Source organism: Lates calcarifer, linkage group LG15 (genome assembly GCF_001640805.2).
Source record: "Lates calcarifer isolate ASB-BC8 linkage group LG15, TLL_Latcal_v3, whole genome shotgun sequence".
NCBI classification, from domain to species: Eukaryota; Metazoa; Chordata; class Actinopteri; family Centropomidae; genus Lates; species Lates calcarifer.
Genome location: NC_066847.1, coordinates 1,422,297 through 1,445,159, shown reverse-complemented (window position 1 = coordinate 1,445,159; position 22,863 = coordinate 1,422,297). Strand labels below are relative to the sequence as shown.

The window sequence follows — 22,863 nt, the reverse complement described above, 5'->3', positions numbered from 1 at the left end:
ATTTCATTTAGCTCTGAGCTCTTCTACAAAAGCCTTTCTTCTTAGAAAGTTAGTGAGAGTTTGAAAGAGCGTGAGTAGAAACACAACGAGGCTGTAAAGGTGGACTGGTGAGTAGATGGGTTTTCATGTTAACGTCCCCGACAACCTCTGTAGTCTCATTTAGACACTCGTTAGCAACCGCCTTTTTTAAGACACGTAAAAGCTTCAAACATCAGGAGTGGGGGATTTACTGACCCATTTTATGTTGGAGAATAAAACCTGAAAATGTCTTGAGCTTGTGTTAAAACCACAGACCTTATTTCAGACATTTAACCAGAAACACACTGACTCTGGGACGAGGGAACATGCTAACTTACTTCCTGGTTTTAGGATCAGTCCTGCAGCTCTCTGTTCTCAAGTTATGACCAAAAACATGTTTTGTGGGGGTCACGGTGACCTTTGACCACCAAATTCTAATTAGTTTGAAGAAATTCCCCCAAAGAGTTGCTGGGATTTTGCAGTCACAAGAATGGGACGACAAAAGTGTCTGACATGTGGTGGAACAGGAGAGTAAATCACCCCTTTACCTGTGTATTTTCTATCTGTGTGTGTTTGTTTCAGCGCTGAAGATCCACGTGTCGGCGGCGACTCGTGACGTCCTGTTGGAGTTCAACTGCTTCCAGCTGGAGCTGAGAGGCGAGATCGACGTCAAGGGCAAAGGAAAGATGACCACCTATTGGCTACTGGGAGAGAGCGACAGCCAATGACGAAACACCACAAATAGAGAGGAAGGGGATGAACAAAGAAGGAGGGAAAGAGGAAAGGAAAGAGGAAGATAGACAGGATGAGATGGAGGAGGTAGAGAATGAAAGAAAAAGGTTTCTCCTCAGACATGTCGGGTCCTGGTCTGGACTCATCACCTCCGAGTTGTTTCTTATCGCCGAACAATCAGACCTGGATGGTTTCAGACTCCATAAGATGGAGGAAAAGTAGCGGTACATTCTCCAAAAAATGAACTGTAAAAACTCAAATGGACATGTGTGCAACAAGGAAACAAAACTACAGGTGGGAACAGGAGGCAAAAGACAGAGGAAGCGACTGGTCTGTGACCTGCAGAACCAGGAATCGAACTGTACAAATGAAGGGCTGAAACATGATGGAAGACTCTTTATACTCTGTGATCCAGGTCTGGCACCTTTGGGCAGTTTCACAGCTGATTTAAATTCCCTCGCTCAGACGTTCAAGGCTAGAACTCCCTTGTTCCAGACATTCAAACAGGTCTAGAATGAGGTGTTAGCTCAGAGAAGCAGTTAGTCTTCACACAGTAAGTCGTCATCCCTGAAGTCTTTTCTCTTGTTAAATTCTTTATACTCTTTATCCCTTAACTGTATAATTTTAATCAATGAGCGAAGGATGCAAACATACGTCTGATTGACTTCCCTAGCGCCAGGAAAGGTCATCACACGGCCTCTTCCCTCAGCTTAGGACCATTTCAGGGTCCATCTCCTGAGAAACTAGAGTAAAAATTTTAAATTGAGGTGCAGCTGCTCATGAGCTCTTTTGCAAATATACATTCTCTGTAAATATACAAAAATCTCTCTTAATAAAAAAGTTGCAAATACACCATTTTTTCATTTTGAATGTCACAAACCCCCCCCGGTTTCAAATTCAGTACAATCAAATGATCTTCACATCTGACGGGTTAAGTTCAGCCAGACAAGGAACTGAGAACATGTTTGCAGGGTGGGACAGTTTCCTGACGCCCTCCTGACCTCCTAACGTCCGGCGGACTGAAACACCCCCGAGCAGCGAATGGGACGAACTTACTGAAGCTGTAAGTGGGACTAAATATTCTATTGGACTGGGGTCAGTGGATTGATGGATTCATGAACTCAAACGGCCTCAAAATGTAAATGTGTCTTAATGTACGAAACACATCTGATATTTTTATATAGTGCCGATACGTGTGGACAACAAAGCTATGTTTGAGAATCATGAGTTCAGTTTTAGGACATTTTGTATCTCCAGTCCTCCACAGGTCAACTCAGTCTGTTCATCAATAATCTGCTATCAGTTCATGAGAATCACAGATTGTGTTTGTTTTGTGCCGTCAGTCATTTTGTAATTTGAATCTTGTTTGTATCTTTGTTTTAACTCGATGTTGCACTTCCCCTCTGGTGCCATTTTTGGATCCCTGCATTAGACTAAACCCTTGCTTCAGTTTCAACTGGGGATTCAGAGACGTGAAGATGAGCCATTCGTTTTTACTGGGGATCAAACCAGCAGTGTTTGTTTGTTTGTACTGACCTGTAGTGGCCTCAATAAAGTGCTGTGCAGAGCAGTTTGTTCTGCGTTGCAGGCTGCAGGCTGAAACATCAGAAGTGGTTTCCTTACTGTTCAAAGAAGCAGAAGACACACATCAGCCAGTCATATAATCATGCTCACATTCACACCTACAGGCAATTTAGAGTCACCAATTAACCTGCAAGACGTGTGGGAGGAAGAAGAAAGAATATCCATCTGAAATCCCAAAGAACAGAAACACAGCGTTCAAATTCAGCAAATAAAAATGTCTCATAAGACCGGAGGTAAGTTTGAAATGAAATTTAACCTTAAATAAAAAACAGAACAAATTTAACCGACGTTATATTCTACAAAAACTGAAACTCAGAGACCAATACACTCGTTACTTTGATTTAATATACATTTTAAGTGAATCCACAGCAATTTATGAATGCTCTATACAGAACAGATAAATGCAAATATAAACTGATATCTATAAAACATATATAGCTCAGTAATCAGGTCTGAAAAGACAGAATTACACAAGTAATTAGCTAAATTATATCAAGAATTTCATATAAAGTTTAGATGTTTGAACTCATCAGTGATGGTCGCACACAGGAACACACACACACACACACACACTATGGACACATAAGGCTATCACTGTCACAACCTGCAAATGTCCTAACAAACACTGCAGTTTCTACTCTAAAAAAAACAGTCTGAACACCACATCCTTTACTTGACCCTAACTACCACCTAGACAGCCAGCTACCTTCAACTTACTTAGCTTAGCAATTACTTTGAACAACCTACCAAAAACAATCTGAAGTCATGAAACAACCATGTGTAAAAGCATTAGGAACCTTAGCTTTCAACAGGTATAAGCACATTAGTTTCCTACCTAGCTTAGTGTTAGATAATGCATCTACAATGAACAAGCAAAAACAAATCAAAAACCAGCATATGTCTCCATTGTCAGTTAATTGGTGTATAAATACATAAGTTATGGCCAAGAACAAGCCCAAGGGGATGCTTGTGCCAATTTGAAGAAATTCCTTCAGAGCAGTCTTGAGGTATCCCATCCAAGAGGCCAACAATACATTTTGTGAGATCAGTGACCTCTGATCACCAAAATCAAATCAGGTCATCCTTGAGTCCAAGTGAATGTCAGGGTGTTTCCTACCCAAGCACCCAAGCACCCAAGCCATTTTGGGAACCACCTAAGCCAAATTCATCAAAAATCACTGTGGAGAGAAAAAACAACATAAAGACTTTTCCCAGATCTAATGGTTACTGTCGGTTTCCAGTGAATTTATTTAGGATTTATTTAGAATTTAAGATTTGTCTTAAAGTTTTCTGGATGTTGTTTATTTATTTTCTCTGTTACCTTTTCCAGTTTTGGGGGGGATTCATTAGTACTGTACTGTACTAATAGTACTAATATACTAGCTGAAGGACCGGCTGAATCTACATGTTGACATATATGGTAATAATAATGGTCCAAAGTTATGTTAAATTTTATATTTTTAGTTGAAAATATACAAGCATCAAGTCTTCCACAGACTTGGGGAAAATGCTGAATGTTATCAAATTTAAAGAAATTCCCTGAAGGTGTTACTGAGATACCGTGTGCACAAGAATGGGACTGACGGATGTACGGATGGATGTATGGACAGTCTAAAAAGCTGTTGCCATGTGGAGACAGAAAAACAATCCAGATCTCACACCAAGAAGCTGTCACACTTGTAAAATAATAATTATATAATACTAACGAATAATGATTACGATTTCTTATTACACAGGCTATTTGGAATTTTTGTGTTAATGCATATATAATAATAGTATTGGACATTGATTACTATGTCAACAGTAGAAGCTTTGAGGGCTCAAAACATTCAGTTCAATCCTACTTGTTAGATGTTTAAACTTTAAATTGGGGCAACTCATTGACCGAATAGTTAGGTTGAATAGTTACCACATGAGCGCATGCCCTGAGCAACTGGTTCCTGGGCTGACTTCCGCCCAGACTGACCCTTCACTGCTTGTCTTTCCCCTGCTCTTTACCATCATTTCCCATCTCCCTCTACTACACCTACCTAATAAAGGCTGAAAATGCACAAAAAATAATTCAAAACTATTTTTAAAAACGTCTTGGTTTAAATGGTTTTAAGCTGTTTTCTCTCAGAAGAAAGTACACTATTTACAGTTGATCATTTTGACTGTTCATGCCTTTTTCCTTTTGACAGATTATTTCACCTGACACAGCCTCAGTGAGTGGCCTTTGCCCCACACTCTGAAAACTGGATAAAGAGGTTCAGTGAATTCAGAGACGAAGGTGTGAAGGTGTGTCAGTGACCCCTCAGGAGAGACTCTGTAGAAAGACAGGACACCTCCGTCCCAGTCCAGATACACCGCCAGTCTGTGACAACCAGCCACAGGGACCTGGGGGACAATGCCCTTGAAGTCATGATAAGCACGATAGCCATGATCACAACAGTGGATACTCCAAGAGATTTTATTGTATCCAATCACACAGTTGTTATCCGGCCCTTTGCGCTTGATATCCTTGTAGGTCACTCCGATCCCGGCCCAGTGTCCTTTCCACTCCACCTCCCAGTAACAGCGGCTGTCCAGGCCCTGCTGGAACAGGACCTGGGTCCAGTAGTCAAACCTGTCAGGGTGATCGGGGTATGGCTGCTTCGTTCTGCCCTGGGTAACTTTTCGGTTCCCGTCAGAGAGGATGAGGAGTTTGTGAACTGTGTTGAGATCGATTGTGAGCTCACATGCATCTGGTGGCAGGAAGAGAACAAGGAGTTACACCGGTATAATAACAGGTGTCCATACACCAGGAAATCCCAAACCTGGATCTGGTCAATCATCTGATCATTGTTTAAACCAGTGTATTAAAAGATAGGATCCCTCATTGTGCATTATTGCTTGCATGTTCCAAAGCTCCACAATATGAATGTCCTTTTACATTTTTCAAAACCATCAACAAAAGGTACCATTTTCAATTTCTCATTCTTTCTGATTTTTGCTAGAAAAATTCACAACTTACATCGTTTCAGTCCTGGTTTATACCAGTGTTCTGCATTGTGGTCGACTCTGTGAAGAGAACACATGCAGTCAGTCTGGATCATGTTGAGGAAGTCTCCCTAAAGGACTTATTCTGATGCAAGACTTCTCAACAGATTAAAATCACTGTTTACCTGAGTTTAGTAAATTCACATTTTCCTTCCACCAGAGCCTCGGAGATGAGCGTCGCTCCAGACTTTCCAAGGTGATTGTAGCTCAGGTCCACCTCTTCCAGGTGGGAAGCGTTGGACTTTACTGCTGTGGCCAAGAAACCACAACCTTTCTCTGTGATGCTACAGAACGACAACCTGTGACAGAATGATAGAATAACCATTAAACGATGGCTGTTTTTTGTCCTCAGGGTCTGAAACAGTAAAGAGATACCCTTCATAACTGTTAAACTTGTATCAGTAGATTAACCTTAGGGTTTTCAGTTTACAGCACACATTTCCCAGTCCGGTGGAGAGCAGCTCTACTCCTGAGTCTTCGATGTCATTGTCACTCAGGTCCAGCTCTTCAAGACGTGATGAGGGACAGCTCAGAACTGAAGCCAGATCTTTACAGCATCTGGAGGTGAGACTGCATCTGTTGAGCCTGAAGGGACAAACAAGGACAAGGTGATAAAATTAGAGATACTGAAGTCTTGATGTCAAATGCTGGTGTGCTTTGTACAAACGCTTAAGGAAATACTAGTGTCAAGAGAAAAGTAAAAGTAAAAAGCCAACTATGTTTTGTTAAACAGGAGCCTTCTGTTTTGCAGCTGACATGCCTCCTGTGTAGACATGGTGTTAGTTGGTGAAACCACCACATATTTGCATCATGACTTGTTATTGGTCTACATAGTCTGTCTGGCATGTGCTTTGAGTGATCAAAGTTGTGGGTACTTTCCCAGTGTTTGTCAAGTCATGTTATTGTCAGCTTCAGCATTGACTCACCTCAGCGTCTTCAGTCTGCAACGTGGACTCTTGAGTCCGGCACAGAGAAACTCAATTCCTGAGTCTTTTATGTTGTTGTCACTTAAGTTTAAATGATTCAGCTCCATAGAGCATGAGCTGAAGACTGTGGACAGCTCCTCACAGCAGTGTGCAGTAAGATTACAATCATTCAACCTGATGAACAGAAAAAGTCAATGTTGTAAGTCTGTGGTGGGTAGGTTGAAGACATCCTGTGATAAATGGTAAAATGAGTTATGAGAAAATGATAAAAAAAATACTTGCATTGCTGTCCTAGATGTTTTGATGGCTGGTAGGAGCCTGGAAAGGCCCTCTTCTGTTCTGGAGTATTTCTTGAGGTGGATCTCTTCTGGTTTCTCCGGTGAGGTCAGCAACACAAAGACCAGAGCTGCCCACTGAGCTGCAGAGCGCTCGTCCATCACTGAGTCTTGGTCTGACTCCAAGTAGCTCTGGATCTCTTCCACCAGAGAGTGGTTGTTTAACTCATTCAGACAGTGGAAGAGATTGATGTACCTCTCCGTATGATGAGTCTGACTTATTTTCTCCTTTATGTACTCGATGGTTTCCAAATGACTTTGGGAGTCGCAGGTTTCTACCTGAATCTTCAGGTCTCTGAGCAGATTCCGATTGGACTCCAGAGACAGTCCGAGGAGGAAACGCAGGAAGAGATCCAGGTGACCGTTTTCGCTTTTTAAAGCTCTGTCCACTGCAGCTTTGTGCAGCTCAGATACAGGCTTTGTTTGGGCGAATGGTTCAGGTTCTTTGGTCATCAGGTTTTCACCACTGACCTTGTACGTAACATTAACGTACAAAGCTGCGAGAAACTCTTGGACAGACAGATGTACAAAGCAGAAGACTTTTTTCTGCATGCAGGACTCTTCCCTAAAGACTTGAGTGCACAATCCAGAGTAGACAGATGCTTCTTGGACATCAATACCACATTCTCTGAGATCCTCCTCGTAGAAGATCAGGTTGCCTTTGTCCAGCTGCTGGAAGGCCAACTTCCCAAGTGACATAATCACCTTGTTATTCCCCTGGGAGTCCAGTTCTTGCTTCTCAGAGTACTTGACACGCATCTGTGTGGTCTGATGTGCCAAAAAGTGGATGTACATCTGAGTCAAAGTCTTTGGCAACTTTCCTACTCCTGCTTTAGCGCACATTTCTCCCAGGACAATAGAAGAAATCCAGCAAAACACTGGCACATGACACATGATGTAGAGACTTCTGGTAGACCTTACATTTGCAATGACTCTTTTGGCCAAGTTTTTATCCTCAATTTTCTTGTGGAAATACTGCTCTTTCTGTAGGTCACTGAAGCCTCGTATCTCAGTCACCCGGTCAACATACTGTGAAGGGACACAGCTGGCTCCAGCAGGTCGGGTTGTTATCCACAGATAAGCTTCTGGCAGCAGATTACCTGCAATGAGGTTTGTCAGCAGCACCTCCACTGGGGCAGACTGTGTAGCATCATGACATCTATCATTTCCCTCAAAATCCAGACAGAGTCTGCATTCATCAAGACCGTCCAATACAAACAGGACTTTGTACGCCTTCAGGTCTTTGATTCCAGATACTTTCAGGTCTGGATCAAAGTCATACAGAAGCTCCATCAAACTTCTTTTTTCATTTCTAAGCAAATTCAGCTCCCTAAAAGGAAGTGAAAACAGGAGCTGGATGTCTTGATTGGCCTTCTCCTCTGACCAGTCCAGCATGAACTTCTGGGACAACACGGTTTTGCCGATGCCTGCTATTCCCTTGGTGAGCACCACTCTTGGTTTGTTTAGTTTCGGTAAGGGCTTGAAGATGTCCTCACAACTGATCAGAATTTCCACAGACTTCCGTTTGTTAAAGGCTTTCTCAATTTGTCTCACTTCATGTTCACTGTTGACATTTTCACTGTCGCCTTCTATCAGATAGAGCGTAATATAAATCTGTTTGAGTGGCACTGGACATTGTTGTGTATTTATCTCTTGGAACAAGTACTCATTTTTCTTCTTCAGGAAAGATTTTAGTTTCTGTTGGTACACAACGAGTTCTCCATAATGACCTAACGGCACAGAAATATCTAACATTATCAACAAGTAAAATGTACATTCTTATCGCTCATTACCCCTTACAATCAGTTCTGATGAAGCTGTAATTAACATTCTACAGGATGGCCATTTTAGGACATCTCAGACTCCATTTGTCAGGCTTATCTTAACATTATCGGAATTGGCAGAACTTTCATTACTCTAAACCAGAGACTTAAAAACTCTGAGGTGGGCCTTACTAGAGGAGCACATGGAGGGTACAGAGAATTATCACACTCTCTCCATTATCAAAATAATCCAGTGATAACTGTCTGCACATCCATTGGTACACTGCAAACAGGAACTGCTAATTCTGGGACACTTTTAATGGTGCCAGTTTGCCAAAATGTGAACAAACACAGGTCAAAAAGGGGGTTAATGGTGGCCCATCCAGTATTACAAACAAACATAATCTGTAGCATTTATTGAATATCAGTGTTTAGCTACAGCGAGCTCGCTTGACAAATACAATCTAATAAGACAAAATGCAGTCTCTTACTTTGCTCCAGTGTTTGAGCATGTTCTTCCTGGTCCATGGTCCTTAAGATACGTAGGGCAATCTTCAGAGCTGCTTCATTTATTTCTTCATCAAACACAACTGGCTGATCATCATGCACATCCTCTTGGTTGTCTTCCTGAAAGAGTCCTTTGTGTTTTGCAGAAAGGACCTTCGTATGTACTCTGAGGGCTTGCTTTAAAAAGTCCATGGCTTTGGATTCAAATACCTGACAGAGACCATGAAATGAATGATAAATTAGAATACATATTTTAATCTATAAAGACCTTATACCCTAAGTTACAATGTTATCGAAATGATATTGTGACATAAACTCTACATGTTTCTAGGTCAATGTCACTAAAAAACTGTGTTGGGTATAAATTATTTACTTTTGGAAGTCTCTGTATTGAGTAAATGAGTCCTCATTCTTCATCAGCCTGAACCCAGCAACAAATTTGCTCATAATTTCCTACTGTTACACATTATTTGAACTTCTACTTTGTCGACTAGAAAAAGAAAGTCTAATAATGTACAAAAATAATGAATATGCAGATTGATTTGAATATCAAATGCAGCTGCCAACCTTCAGGGTGTCTGGACTCTGCTGGATGTTTAATGAGGTGTCGTCACTGAAAAAAGATATATAAAAAAAAACATGTTCCATCAAAGTGTGCTTGCATGAGAGGTAAATATTGCACACACATAAATCAACAGAGGTAAATGGCCTGGATCATGTAAATCTTTTTTCGATTTTAATTACATTTATTCATTATTATTACTTTTATTTATCCTCAATATAATTAATCATGTTCTCCTATTTGCTGACGACAATCCGCTTTTTTAGCAGTGGATGTAATAAATTGTTTAAGTGTACTAGATTACTACTGTATATTATTATCATCCTAAAGTAGATTTCCAAACATGTTTGGTAGCACAATTAGAGTTTGATAGTTCCATAATAGACATAATAGAAAGACATATCATAAACTCTCTGATATATGCCTCAGTGCCTATCAGTGGAAGGTATTGTGAGGATCCTGAGGCATGTAATTTGACGACATCATTTGATGATATATCCAACGCATCTTGATGCAGATAAAACTGTGTTTTACACATCTCTTCTACACTACATAATCTTGAGAATATATTCTGATAATACTGATGATCTTACCTTCCTGCTGAAGGGCTGGGTTCATTGCTGAAGAATGGGGGATATTCTTTTGATTCATCACTCTTAGCAGAAAGATGACTAACTGTAGAAAATGCTGATCCTCTCTCAGCTCCACTTTTATCCATCCCCAGGTCTTTAGTGAATCTACAATGTAGATCAATGACACTGTAAAATACATTGGAACACATCTCATACAGCCTGTATTAGTTACTGGTGGCCAATCCATTATTGTGTGGATTTAAGGTGTCAAACAAACTGCTTTATGGATTGTTAAATAGTATCAGACAACTTATACAAACTAGTTTGTTTCAAGTATAAATCCTCAGGTCTTAAGACTCTCAGTTCTATTACAATGCCGTCAGATTTCCAATCTTATTGAAAATTTATGTTTTTAAACAAAAATCTTACCTTTCCTTTGAAGGGCTGGGTTCATTGCTGAAGAATGGAGGATATTCTTTTGATTCATCACTCTTAGCAGAAAGATGACTGGCTGTAGAAGATGCTGAGCCCTTCTTAGCTCCACTCTTATGCATCTTCGGGTCTTTGAGTCTATGATGTAGATCATTGATATTATAAAGTACAACAGAACACATCTCACACAGCCTGTACTAAGCAGTGACGGCAACTGTTGTTGCCACTCCAGTTTCTGCTGAGTCCTGTGATGACTTTGTCTTCAAATTCATTAAGTTTAAACAGAAATACAACTTGGTGTACAATGGTTGCCATAGTCTACAATGTAGGTCAGTGACATTGTAAAGTTATTATCCAATTATCATGTGGACGTTAGACGTCAGACGAACTGCTTTATGGATTGTCAAAGAGTATCAGACGACCGATATCACAAACTATTCTAATTCAAGAATAAAGGTCTCAAGACTCCCAGCTGTGTTATAGTGCCCTCGGATCTCCACCCTAATTGATGATTGATGTTTTTTTGTTTTTTTAAAGCTACTGGTGGCCAATCCATTATGGTTTTAAAAAAATAAATAAATAAATAAATAAATAACATCTTACCTTGTTTGTGCATGTGCAGCCTCAGTGTTAAAGAGCTGGGGATTTTCTCCATGTTGGTCAGTCCCCTCAGCTGTAAAACAGACTGTTGAAGGTGCTGAATCTCTGTCAGATCCACATTCACTCATCTTCAGACCTTCACTCAGTCTACTGGATAAGTAAAAACATAAGTATACATCTGTGTTATATTGTAAATGTGTTATTTGAAAACTGCATTCCTTCCATCCCACGAACCTCATCCTCTATACATACTTTTTTCAGTGTATTCCTGTAGTTTGTTATATTGTCAGCAGATGGCACTACATACCATTTTCCACACATTTGCAGGAAGTCTGGCTCAGGCCCATACTATGATCAATCCTGTGTCCACAAACCAGCTGGACTCTGAAAAACACACATTTACAAACACGTCTTTCTTTACTAAGTGCACTTGCAATATTCGTTATGTGTCAATCTACGGCACTGACACAAGTCCGCTTAAACAACAAGTAAACGGCGTTAGAAAAGCAGCTGTGCAAATGATGCATCGATAATTCTTTAAAATACAGTAATAATCAGACATAAAGTTGCTTCCTACCACATAAGGTGACAGTACAAACAGCCTGATGAATATAGAGGCAAAGCAGAAAAGTAGTTTCAACTTTAAATCGCAACTAATGGTGAATCACTTCCTTTGTTTAGTTCCACAAGAAAAATCCGCTCAAACTTCGCCACAATTTGTTTCTATTGCTCACCTGCTGCAAAATAAATTGAAGTCTCATCACTGTTAAATTAACGGGAGGCAGCGCAGTTTGTCAGTCGTCGGTTGGACCGACGTTAAAGCGCGGACAAATTTGTTGTCGACTTTGAGTTTTTACTTTCACTTCAAGTGTTCAGAGGATGAGGCATCTCTCTCTCTCTGTGTGTGTAGGCTAAATATATTTTATGAACACTGAAATCAATTAAACTAACTATGGTGAAGTGGAGTAGTGTGGTGTGGTATCAGGTAACGCTGTGTACAACTATCATTAACGCACCAACTTCAGTTTCAACATTAACACTAAACTAAAAAACAACAGCGCAGTTCTTGTACGCTCAAACTTTAGATTCTTGTTCAATTCACGTGTCTTTTTAGCAGAATATTTACAGTGATGCTGTTTTCACACTCATAAACGGCGATCCTGAAGTCATGAAGACAATACCTTGAGCTGTAAAAGACGTTTATGTAGAATAACTTGCAGGGCAGGTTGTATACCTTTTGCTGACTTCCCGGATGTCCTCAGACTGAGCTCAACAACTTGAGGGAAGAAGGAAACTGTGTCATTGGCAACAACTCAGCTGTGTCTTATCTGTATTCGGGGAGTTCCTGAGTTCTGGTTTTAGTTTAATCATTCAAACCAGTTGTGTGCATGCACCTGCCCTCATGCATAAGTACAAGCACACACAAAGCCCCTAAGACTAAATTCAAAAGTCACGTGATTGATTTTCAGTCAAGTTAATTTTTATTTATGGAACTCTTTTAATGACGAGCAGGTCTGGAATATACTCTTTTCTATTAATATATTTACAAAGAAATACCCATCAGTTCCCACCACGAGCAGCACTAGGCGACAGTGGAGAGAAAAGACTACCTTACCTATAGAAGGCAGAAACCTCGAGCAGAACCAGATTCAGGGTGGAGGCCATCTACCTCGACCGGTTGGGTAGAGAAAGAGGAGGGGTGGAGCAACAGGTGAAGGAGAACACAGCATAATGCAGATTCCATACAGAGATTTAAAGTAATATTTATGATAATAATGATAGCTATAAAAATAATAATGACAATTTTAATAGCAATAGTAATCGCAATAAGACTAGACAAGAGATAATAACCTGTAGATAGTGTATGAACCAAATATCCATGAACCAAGAGTTTCATGACAGAGCCACAACAATGCTCAAACTGATCTTTAAATCATATCAAAGATTATGGCAAGATCTTTGACTCTGACACCAGAGCTTACCTAAGGACAGTACAGGAGTGATGCCAATGAAGCTTGATGCCAGTTGTATCAGAGTTGGAATTAAAGCAAGATCTTGAGAAAATTCATCTTGAACCGGTGTGGGTCCTTCTTATCTGCAAACAGCAAAATGCCTGAATGCACCAGTTTCCCACATCAAATCAAACCAATGGAGCCTGCAAATGGGAAAACATATGAGAAAGAGTAAAATAAGAGATGATCAGTATCAAGATTAAAGTCTATCAATCTGAAATCTCAAAGAACAGAAACACACAACTTAAAATTCAGCAAATAATGCTCAGGAATTTTGCAAAACCGAAGCTCTGCCAATGATAAACTTGTGACTTTTATTCAATATTCATTTTAAGAGAATCCACACTAATGTGTTATAATACAGACAAATACAATTATAAACTGAGTTTACGTAGCAGAAAGAACACATATTTATTTGAAACTAAACCTTTTAATAAAAAGATGTATACATGGTTATGGGGGAATTCTGGATATATACATAAATGTGAAAATGTCCTTTGTTGTCTTTACTTTCTTTATCTCATTTCTCTTCTTATGTTTTGCAGGCAAGGTAGTGAATATTAGTTAGTAACAAAATTACAAAAAATCTCAATAAGATCTAGCTTCACATGCTGTTAATGCTACAAAATAAAAAGATTTCAGTGTTTAGATGTTTGAACTGGTCAGTGATGAGCACAGGTACGCACATATTACACACATTTACAAACAAATAACCAACAAATGTGCAGAGATAAAAACACACAGGACACAGGACATATCACTATCACTACATGAAAATGCTCTGACAAACACTGCAGTTTCTACTCAAACAATCTGAATACCACATCCTTTGCTTGCCCTCAACTACCACCTGGACGACCAGCTAGCTTTAACTTACTTGGCAATTACTTTGAACATCTTTAAAACAACCTACCAAAAACCTCCTGAAGCCAAGAAACAAACAGGTGTGAAAGCATTATGAGACCTAACAAAGTTTCAACAGGTATAAGTACATTAGTAACCTCTATTAAAAGTGGTAGGTTGTGTGTCTGCAATGAACAAGCAAAAAACAAAGCAAACAACAATGTATGTCTCTGTCTTCAGTCCAGTTACAGTTAATTGGTGTATCAATACATAAGTTATGGCCAAGAAAAGTTTTGTCACAGTGACAGTTCATCCTTGTGCCAGATTTGGAAGGATTTTCCTTGAAGCATTCTTGAGAAGTTGCATTCACTAGGCCAAAAAACATGTTTTGTCACCTTTGACCACCAAAATCTAATCAGTTCATCCTTGAGTTCAAGTGAATATTAGGGTTTTCCCTACCATTTTGGCTGCTGCACCTACGCCAAATTAATCTAAAATCATTGTGGAGAGCAAAAATAACTTAAGGACTTTTCCTAAATCTAATGGTTGACGTTGGTTCCCAGTGAATTTATTTAGCAAGTTTTGTCTTTGTAGCTTTATGGATGTTGTTTATTTATTATCGCCGTTACCCTTTCCAAATTTGTGTAGATTTAATAGTAGGACTAGCTGAAGGACTTGGAGCAATGTTAAACCCTCCCCTATCATATAGAAGCTCCTAGCCTTCCACAGACTTAGAGAAAATGCTGAATGTTATTATCAAATCTGACGAAATTCCCTCAAATTGAGATATTGCGTTCATGAGAATGGGAGTGACAGATGTACAGATGGACGTATGGACAGCCCAAAAAGCTGCTGCCGGCACTGAAGCATTTTTTTTCCAGAACTCACACCAAGAAGCTGTCACAAAATAATAACTATGTAGTAATAATAATGAATAATGCTATATGACAATTTCTTATTAGATGGGCTATTTGGGATTATTATGGTGTGGTACATAAGATAATAATAATATTGGATAATAATTACCCTGGCAAGGGAAGAACCTTTGAAGCTTCAAGACATTCAGTTCAGCCCTACATAGATGTATTATTAGATGTTTACACTGTCTTTAACTTACATCATTTTGAGCGGTTTCTTTTCAAAAGAAAGCACAGTATTTACAGTTGATCATTTTGACTGTTCATGCCTTTTTCCTTTTGACAGATTATTTCACCTGACAGAGCCTCAGTGAGTGGCCTTTGCCCCACACTCTGAAAACTGGATAAAGAGGTTCAGTGAATTCAGAGACGAAGGTGTGAAGGTGTGTCAGTGACCCTTCAGGAGAGACTCTGTAGAAAGACAGGACACCTCCGTCCCAGTCCAGATACACCGCCAGTCTCTGACAACCAGCCACAGGGACCTGGGGGACAATGCCCTTGAAGTCATGATAAGCACGATAGCCATGATCACAACAGTGGATACTCCAAGAGATTTTATTGTATCCAATCACACAGTTGTTATCCGGCCCTTTGCGCTTGATATCCTTGTAGGTCACTCCGATCCCGGCCCAGTGTCCTTTCCACTCCACCTCCCAGTAACAGCGGCTGTCCAGGCCCTGCTGGAACAGGACCTGGGTCCAGTAGTCAAACCTGTCAGGGTGATCGGGGTATGGCTGCTTCGTTCTGCCCTGGGTAACTTTTCGGTTCCCGTCAGAGAGGATGAGGAGTTTGTGAACTGTGTTGAGATCGATTGTGAGCTCACATGCATCTGGTGGCAGGAAGAGAACAAGGAGTTACACCGGTATAATAACAGGTGTCCATACACCAGGAAACCCCAAACCTGGATCTGGTCAATCATCTGATCATTGTTTAAACCAGTGTATTAAAAGATAGGATCCCTCATTGTGCATTATTGCTTGCATGTTCTAAAGCTCCACAATATGAATGTCCTTTTACATTTTTCAAAACCATCAACAAAAGGTACCATTTTCAATTTCTCATTCTTTCTGATTTTTGCTAGAAAAATTCACAACTTACATCGTTTCAGTCCTGGTTTATACCAGTGTTCTGCATTGTGGTCGACTCTGTGAAGAGAACACATGCAGTCAGTCTGGATCATGTTGAGAAAGTCTCCCTAAAGGACTTATTCTGATGCAAGACTTCTCAACAGATTAAAATCACTGTTTACCTGAGTTTAGTAAATTCACATTTTCCTTCCACCAGAGCCTCGGAGATGAGCGTCGCTCCAGACTTTCCAAGGTGATTGTAGCTCAGGTCCACCTCTTCCAGGTGGGAAGCGTTGGACTTTACTGCTGTGGCCAAGAAACCACAACCTTTCTCTGTGATGCTACAGAACGACAACCTGTGACAGAATGATAGAATAACCATTAAACGATGGCTGTTTTTTGTCCTCAGGGTCTGAAACAGTAAAGAGATACCCTTCATAACTGTTAAACTTGTATCAGTAGATTAACCTTAGGGTTTTCAGTTTACAGCACACATTTCCCAGTCCGGTGGAGAGCAGCTCTACTCCTGAGTCTTCGATGTCATTGTCACTCAGGTCCAGCTCTTCAAGACGTGATGAGGGACAGCTCAGAACTGAAGCCAGATCTTTACAGCATCTGGAGGTGAGACTGCATCTGTTGAGCCTGAAGGGACAAACAAGGACAAGGTGATAAAATTAGAGATACTGAAGTCTTGATGTCAAATGCTGGTGTGCTTTGTACAAACGCTTAAGGAAATACTAGTGTCAAGAGAAAAGTAAAAGTAAAAAGCCAACTATGTTTTGTTAAACAGGAGCCTTCTGTTTTGCAGCTGACATGCCTCCTGTGTAGACATGGTGTTAGTTGGTGAAACCACCACATATTTGCATCATGACTTGTTATTGGTCTACATAGTCTGTCTGGCATGTGCTTTGAGTGATCAAAGTTGTGGGTACTTTCCCAGTGTTTGTCAAGTCATGTTATTGTCAGCTTCAGCATTGACTCACCTCAGCGTCTTCAGTCTGCAACGTGGACTCTTGAGTCCGGCACAGAGAAACTCAATTCCTGAGTCTTTTATGTTGTTGTCACTTAAGTTTAAATGATTCAGCTCCATAGAGCATGAGCTGAAGACTGTGGACAGCTCCTCACAGCAGTGTGCAGTAAGATTACAATCATTCAACCTGATGAACAGAAAAAGTCAATGTTGTAAGTCTGTGGTGGGTAGGTTGAAGACATCCTGTGATAAATGGTAAAATGAGTTATGAGAAAATGATAAAAAAATACTTGCATTGCTGTCCTAGATGTTTTGATGGCTGGTAGGAGCCTGGAAAGGCCCTCTTCTGTTCTGGAGTATTTCTTGAGGTGGATCTCTTCTGGTTTCTCCGGTGAGGTCAGCAACACAAAGACCAGAGCTGCCCACTGAGCTGCAGAGCGCTCGTCCATCACTGAGTCTTGGTCTGACTCCAAGTAGCTCTGGATCTCTTCCACCAGAGAGTGGTTGTTTAACTCATTCAGACAGTGGAAGAGATTGATATACCTCTCCGTATGATGAGTCTGACTTATTTTCTCCTTTATGTACTCGATGGTTTCCAAATGACTTTGGGAGTCGCAGGTTTCTACCTGAATCTTCAGGTCTCTGAGCAGATTCCGATTGGACTCCAGAGACAGTCCGAGGAGGAAACGCAGGAAGAGATCCAGGTGACCGTTTTCGCTTTTTAAAGCTCTGTCCACTGCAGCTTTGTGCAGCTCAGATACAGGCTTTGTTTTGGCGAATGGTTTAGGTTCTTTGGTCATCAGGTTTTCACCACTGACCTTGTACGTAACATTAACGTACAAAGCTGCGAGAAACTCTTGGACAGACAGATGTACAAAGCAGAAGACTTTTTTCTGCATGCAGGACTCTTCCCTAAAGACTTGAGTGCACAATCCAGAGTAGACAGATGCTTCTTGGACATCACTACCACATTCTCTGAGATCCTCCTCGTAGAAGATCAGGTTGCCTTTGTCCAGCTGCTGGAAGGCCAACTTCCCAAGTGACATAATCACCTTGTTATTCCCCTGGGAGTCCAGTTCTTGCTTCTCAGAGTACTTGACACGCATCTGTGTGGTCTGATGTGCCAAAAAGTGGATGTACATCTGAGTCAAAGTCTTTGGCAACTTTCCTACTCCTGCTTTAGCGCACATTTCTCCCAGGACAATAGAAGAAATCCAGCAAAACACTGGCACATGACACATGATGTAGAGACTTCTGGTAGACCTTATATTTGCGATGACTCTTTTGGCCAAGTTTTCATCCTCAATTTTCTTGTGGAAATACTGCTCTTTCTGTTGGTTGTTGAAGCCTCGTATCTCAGTCACCCGGTCAACATACTGTGAAGGGACACAGCTGGCTGCAGCAGGTCGGGTTGTTATCCACAGATAAGCTTCTGGCAGCAGATTACCTGCAATGAGGTTTGTCAGCAGCACCTCCACTGGGGCAGACTGTGTAGCATCATGACATCTATCATTTCCCTCAAAATCCAGACAGAGTCTGCATTCATCAAGACCGTCCAATACAAACAGGACTTTGTACGCCTTCAGGTCTTTGATTCCAGATACTTTCAGGTCTGGATCAAAGTCATACAGAAGCTCCATCAAACTTCTTTTTTCATTTCTAAGCAAATTCAGCTCCCTAAAAGGAAGTGAAAACAGGAGCTGGATGTCTTGATTGGCCTTCTCCTCTGACCAGTCCAGCATGAACTTCTGGGACAACACGGTTTTGCCGATGCCTGCTATTCCCTTGGTGAGCACCACTCTTGGTTTGTTTAGTTTCGGTAAGGGCTTGAAGATGTCCTCACAACTGATCAGAATTTCCACAGACTTCCGTTTGTTAATGGCTTTCTCAATTTGTCTCACTTCATGTTCGCTGTTGACATTTTCACTGTCGCCTTCTATCAGATAGAGCGTAGTATAAATCTGTTTGAGTGGCACTGGACATTGTTGTGTATTTATCTCTTGCAACAAGTACTCATTTTTCTTCTTCAGGAAAGATTTTTGTTTTCGTTGGTGCACAACGAGTTCTCCATAATGACCTAACGGCACAGAAATATCTAACATTATCAACAAGTAAAATTTAAGCTCTTATCACACACTGACCTCATAGTGGCGCTAGATGAAAAGTCAGGGAACCATTAAAGTCTTTATGATTTACCGTCTGGTTCATGTTCATGGCAATTCATTCAATATTACAAACAAACGTAATCTGTAACATTTGTTGAATATCAGTGGGTAGCTACAGCGAACTCTTCTGACAAATACAAACTAGTAAGACAAAACACAGTCTTACTTTGCTCAAGTGTACGAGCACGTTCTTCTTCATTCATGGTCCTCAAGACATAGAGGGCAATCTTCAGAGCTGCTTCGTTTGCTTCATTCCTTGTTTTATGTACATCTTCATCGGAGAGTCCTTGTTGTGGTGTAGACAGGACCTTCTCATGTACCATCAGAGCTTGCTTTACAAGGTCAGTGACTTTGGATTCAAATAACTGAAAGAGACCATGAAATTAATGACTCAATGATTAACCATTTTTTCTATCAATATCCTATTCCTTAAGCAGGTCCTCATTATAACTGAGTTACATTGTTACTGCAATGATGCAATGCCCACCTTCTGGGTGGCTGAATCCTGCTGAAAGTTTGACGATGTCTGGTCACTGGAAAAAGTAAGAAATAGTGATGGTAAATATACAGTATTACAGTTTATGGAAAACATACACAGTTGGTTTTTTGTCCAGGAGGGTTTTGGAGACTGAAGACACAACTGGAACATTTGTATCTTAAAACAGATTGTATCAGTTACAACATTACGGCACAAGATCACCAAGACTGCATGTTTTTTAAGTGTAGTGGACACTTGCCAATTGTTTCTTGCCTTACAAACAAAACAGCACTTTTCTTGTTTTCCACAGTGTCTTCTGAATCTACTCAGGGACAGTACAAAGCAACTGTTCCTGATATGAAAGCTGTTTTAGGATTTAAGGGTGCTGAAGAACCAAGTCTTCTGACCTCCATACTATGTAATCTTGAGAATATAATCTGACAATACGGATATTTTACCTTCCTTCTGAGGGTCTGGTTTCAGTTTTTAAGTCTGGAGGATATTCTCTTGATCGATCAGTTTTAGCAGAACCAACACTGGCAGTAGAAAATGCTGTTCCTCCCTCTGGTCCACGTTTACCGATCTCCACATCTTTAATGAGTCTACAATGAAGGTCAGTGACATTGTAAAGTGCAATAGAACACACAGCCTGTAGTAAGTGCTGATGACAGCTGCTGTTGCTACTCAAATTTAGTCCTGTGAGAATTTAGTTTTCAAATTAAGTTTAAACAGAAATTTAAGTTTAATGAACATCTTAGGTTTTAAATGGCTGCCACATTCAGTTAAGATTTAAGGGTGCTGAAGAACCAAGTCTTCCAACCTCCATACTACCTAATCTTGAGAATATAATCTGACAATACTGATATCTTACCTTCCTTCTGAGGGTCTGGTTTCAGTGGATAAGTCTGGAGGATATTCTCTTGATCGATCAGTTTTAGCAGAACCAAAACTGGCGTTAGAAAATGCTGTTCCTCCCTCTGGTCCACGTTTACCCAATTCCAGGTCTTCAGTAAGTCTTAAATGTAGATCAGTGACATTGTAAAGTACAACAAAACACACAGCCTAGGTGCTGATTCCATTTCCTGTCAAGTCCTTTTAGAACTTTTTAAATGTATCAAGTTTAAAAAGAAATTTAAGTTTAAAGAATGGCTTAAGTTTGAAATGGGTGCATAATCTTGAAAATATGACCTGAAAAGACTGATTATTTTACCTTCCTTCTGAAGGTGTGGATTCAATGCTCAAGTCTGGAGGATATTCTCTTGAGCGGTCAGTCCTGACAGAAACAGAACTGGCTGTTGAAAACGCTGGTCCTCTCTCCACACCATTTTTATCCATCTTCAGTCTTCGGTGAATCTACAATGTAGATCAATGACATTGTACAGTACAAAAGAACTCATTTCATATAGTCTGTATGAAGTCCTGATGACTGTAGCTACTGGTGGCCAATCCATTTATCATGTGGACTTAAGAGATCAAACAAACTGCTTTATGGATTGTCAAAGAGTATCAGACGACCGATATCACAAACTAATCTATTTCAAGGATAAATAACTCAGGTCTCAAGACTCCCAGCTGTGTTATAGCGCCCTCAGTTCTCCACCCTAATTGATGATTTATGTTTTTAAACAAAGCCTCTTACCTTGTTTGTGTTCGTGAAGCCTCAACGTTGAAGGGTTGGGGATGTTCTCGAGGTTGGTCTTACATTCATCCGGGGGAAATTCGACTCAGATGGTTTTATAATGTTGCTCCGTTGTTGCTGGATGTTTAAATTCTCAGTTTGTTTCCTCTCGTCTGTCTCCTTTGTCTTGACTTCTTTCCTTCCCTGCACATACACATGCATTTAGTTTAGTCATGAAATATTAGTTGTGTAAACAAATAAACAAAAACCTGAAACACTTTCATGCTCAGCAGCAGTAAGTTGAACAGTCGGCCTGTTTCCAGAGCTGTTTCAGTACGGCTATATATCATAAGAGTGAGCACTGAAACAGACACTTTGCACTTACTTCTGTTTAAATTAGCTTCTTGTTTGAGAACAGAACTAAAAAAAATAGGAAGAGTAAACAGGAAGGAGAAATACAAATTAAATCATGCAGTGATGTTAAATATTGCAAATATTTTCTCCTTACATGGAGATGCTTTGTCTGTTAGTGTTCTGCTTTTAGCATCCAGCTCAAAGCACAGCTGTATTCAGGCCTGAGGTTTTGTGTTGTGAGGTGAGAGGTGCAGGTGTGTTTGAAGAGTACCAACACTGTATCAGTAGCAGAACAGAAAATACAGACAGAAATATCTATCAGGAGGCCATGTTTTGCATTATTCAAATGGTTTGAGTTTTTATGATATGATTCATGATACAGTAAAGATAAAGGTGAAGGACAGCTTAGTTTTATTATTACTAACTGAAGGCTTTCACTTTTTCTTTCTAACTGATGCTGTAGTATATTTAACATCAGAGCACAAATTTAGTTTCAACAAACTTTATAAATGATAGATAATTTGTCTTTGCATTGGGACTAAAAACGACACAGTTCTTTTACTGTCAAACTTTAATTCATTTTTAAATCTGTGATGCAAATGCATCAAAAACTCTGAACATTGAGGAGATCCTTCATTGTTGTTTGAAACTGATTCTTCTGCTTTGGTCTGTAGGAATTTTTCCGTATGAATCTTTTTCTAATGGGAAAATATCACATCATATTTTTTTAAGCAAAGTGAAAATACTGTTGTAACAACGCCCCCTGAAAAAAAACAATGGTGTTGCATGACTGAAGGCAACTAGATAGCACCACATACCATGACCGCAACTCTGCAGCTGCACCACTCCTCTGGAACAAACAAAACAAAAACATCTGTCTTAACTATGTGCACTTGCAACATTAGTCATTAGTCATCTAAAGCATTTTACAACAAGTTAAAATCAATTTCACAACAAAAGTAAACAGCGTTAGAGAAGCAGCTGTGCAAAAATAATGCATCAATAATTCTGTAAAATCCAGTAATAATCAGACATTTAGTTGGTTCTTACCTTCTTCTCTACCTTCACCTCCGAAGACAGAAACAGTCTGACGACTGTGGAAGAAAATCAGGAGAAATAATTTGAGTTTAATTTCGTTCCAAATGTTCGATCGCTTCCTCGGTTTAGTTCGTCTCGAGCGTCGGATCAAACTGAAGCGCGGTGAGTTTCTACAGACCGTCTCACGTGTAAACAGAGGATCTGCAGAGTTTGGTTAATGTGAATCATCGTTGCAAAACCAGTCGACGTCAACACAAAACACAAACGCATTTCAAGAGGGGATGGTTAAATTTACTTTCGATTCGGGAGCAGCAGGGTAGGAGTTAGAGGGTGGAGCTACTGACTACATAAA

General features: G+C 40.2%; 3 protein-coding genes across 4 annotated transcripts in view; 1 reads left to right on the top strand and 2 right to left on the bottom strand.

Annotated features, from left to right (window-relative positions):
• The window catches only part of npr1b (natriuretic peptide receptor 1b), a 75,377-nt gene extending 73,775 nt beyond the window's left edge, over positions 1 to 1,602 (top strand). For both annotated transcript variants that reach the window (XM_018678689.2, XM_018678690.2), the window contains exon 22: positions 601 to 1,602. In XM_018678689.2, the coding sequence (XP_018534205.1) occupies positions 601 to 746 (146 nt within the window). In that variant the 3' untranslated portion in view covers positions 747 to 1,602. The remainder of the gene's footprint in view (positions 1 to 600) is intronic.
• A 966-nt stretch (positions 1,603 to 2,568) lies between these two features.
• LOC127143362 (NACHT, LRR and PYD domains-containing protein 3) lies at positions 2,569 to 11,385 on the bottom strand. The gene is made up of 12 exons (XM_051076349.1): positions 11,357 to 11,385; positions 11,053 to 11,199; positions 10,447 to 10,587; positions 10,039 to 10,182; positions 9,451 to 9,496; positions 8,868 to 9,093; positions 6,561 to 8,343; positions 6,279 to 6,452; positions 5,764 to 5,937; positions 5,478 to 5,651; positions 5,327 to 5,373; positions 2,569 to 5,057 (listed from the first exon to the last, which is right to left on the bottom strand). Exons 1-12 carry the CDS (start codon positions 11,368 to 11,370, stop codon positions 4,516 to 4,518), a joined length of 3,612 nt encoding a protein of 1,203 aa, XP_050932306.1. The 5' UTR covers positions 11,371 to 11,385; the 3' UTR covers positions 2,569 to 4,515.
• A 1,964-nt stretch (positions 11,386 to 13,349) lies between these two features.
• LOC108884643 (NLR family CARD domain-containing protein 3) lies at positions 13,350 to 22,775 on the bottom strand. The gene is made up of 14 exons (XM_018678658.2): positions 22,524 to 22,775; positions 22,292 to 22,323; positions 21,141 to 21,323; positions 20,712 to 20,854; positions 20,373 to 20,516; positions 19,960 to 20,103; positions 19,511 to 19,556; positions 19,190 to 19,388; positions 17,153 to 18,935; positions 16,872 to 17,045; positions 16,357 to 16,530; positions 16,071 to 16,244; positions 15,920 to 15,966; positions 13,350 to 15,650 (listed from the first exon to the last, which is right to left on the bottom strand). The coding sequence occupies exons 4-14, from the start codon at positions 20,834 to 20,836 to the stop codon at positions 15,109 to 15,111; spliced, it is 3,552 nt and encodes a 1,183-aa protein (XP_018534174.2). The 5' UTR covers positions 20,837 to 20,854; positions 21,141 to 21,323; positions 22,292 to 22,323; positions 22,524 to 22,775; the 3' UTR covers positions 13,350 to 15,108.
• Between the last annotated feature and the right edge of the window lie 88 nt (positions 22,776 to 22,863).

What these genes read in the sequence shown, in the direction of transcription:
- LOC127143362 (XM_051076349.1), bottom strand. An exon ending in CCCAGCCCTTCAGCAGGAAG is followed by an intron (nt 9,497 to 10,038) that starts GTAAGATCATCA and finishes ATCTTTTTTCAG; the next exon opens with TGACGACACCTCATTAAACA. An exon ending in AAAACATCTAGGACAGCAAT is followed by an intron (nt 6,453 to 6,560) that starts GCAAGTATTTTT and finishes TCTGTTCATCAG; the next exon opens with GTTGAATGATTGTAATCTTA.
- LOC108884643 (XM_018678658.2), bottom strand. Translation starts at nt 20,836, where the DNA reads ATGGATAAAAATGGTGTGGAGAGAGGACCAGCGTTTTCAACAGCCAGT. An exon ending in TCCACACCTTCAGAAGGAAG is followed by an intron (nt 20,517 to 20,711) that starts GTAAAATAATCA and finishes TCTACATTTAAG; the next exon opens with ACTTACTGAAGACCTGGAAT. An exon ending in ACCAGACCCTCAGAAGGAAG is followed by an intron (nt 19,557 to 19,959) that starts GTAAAATATCCG and finishes TACTTTTTCCAG; the next exon opens with TGACCAGACATCGTCAAACT.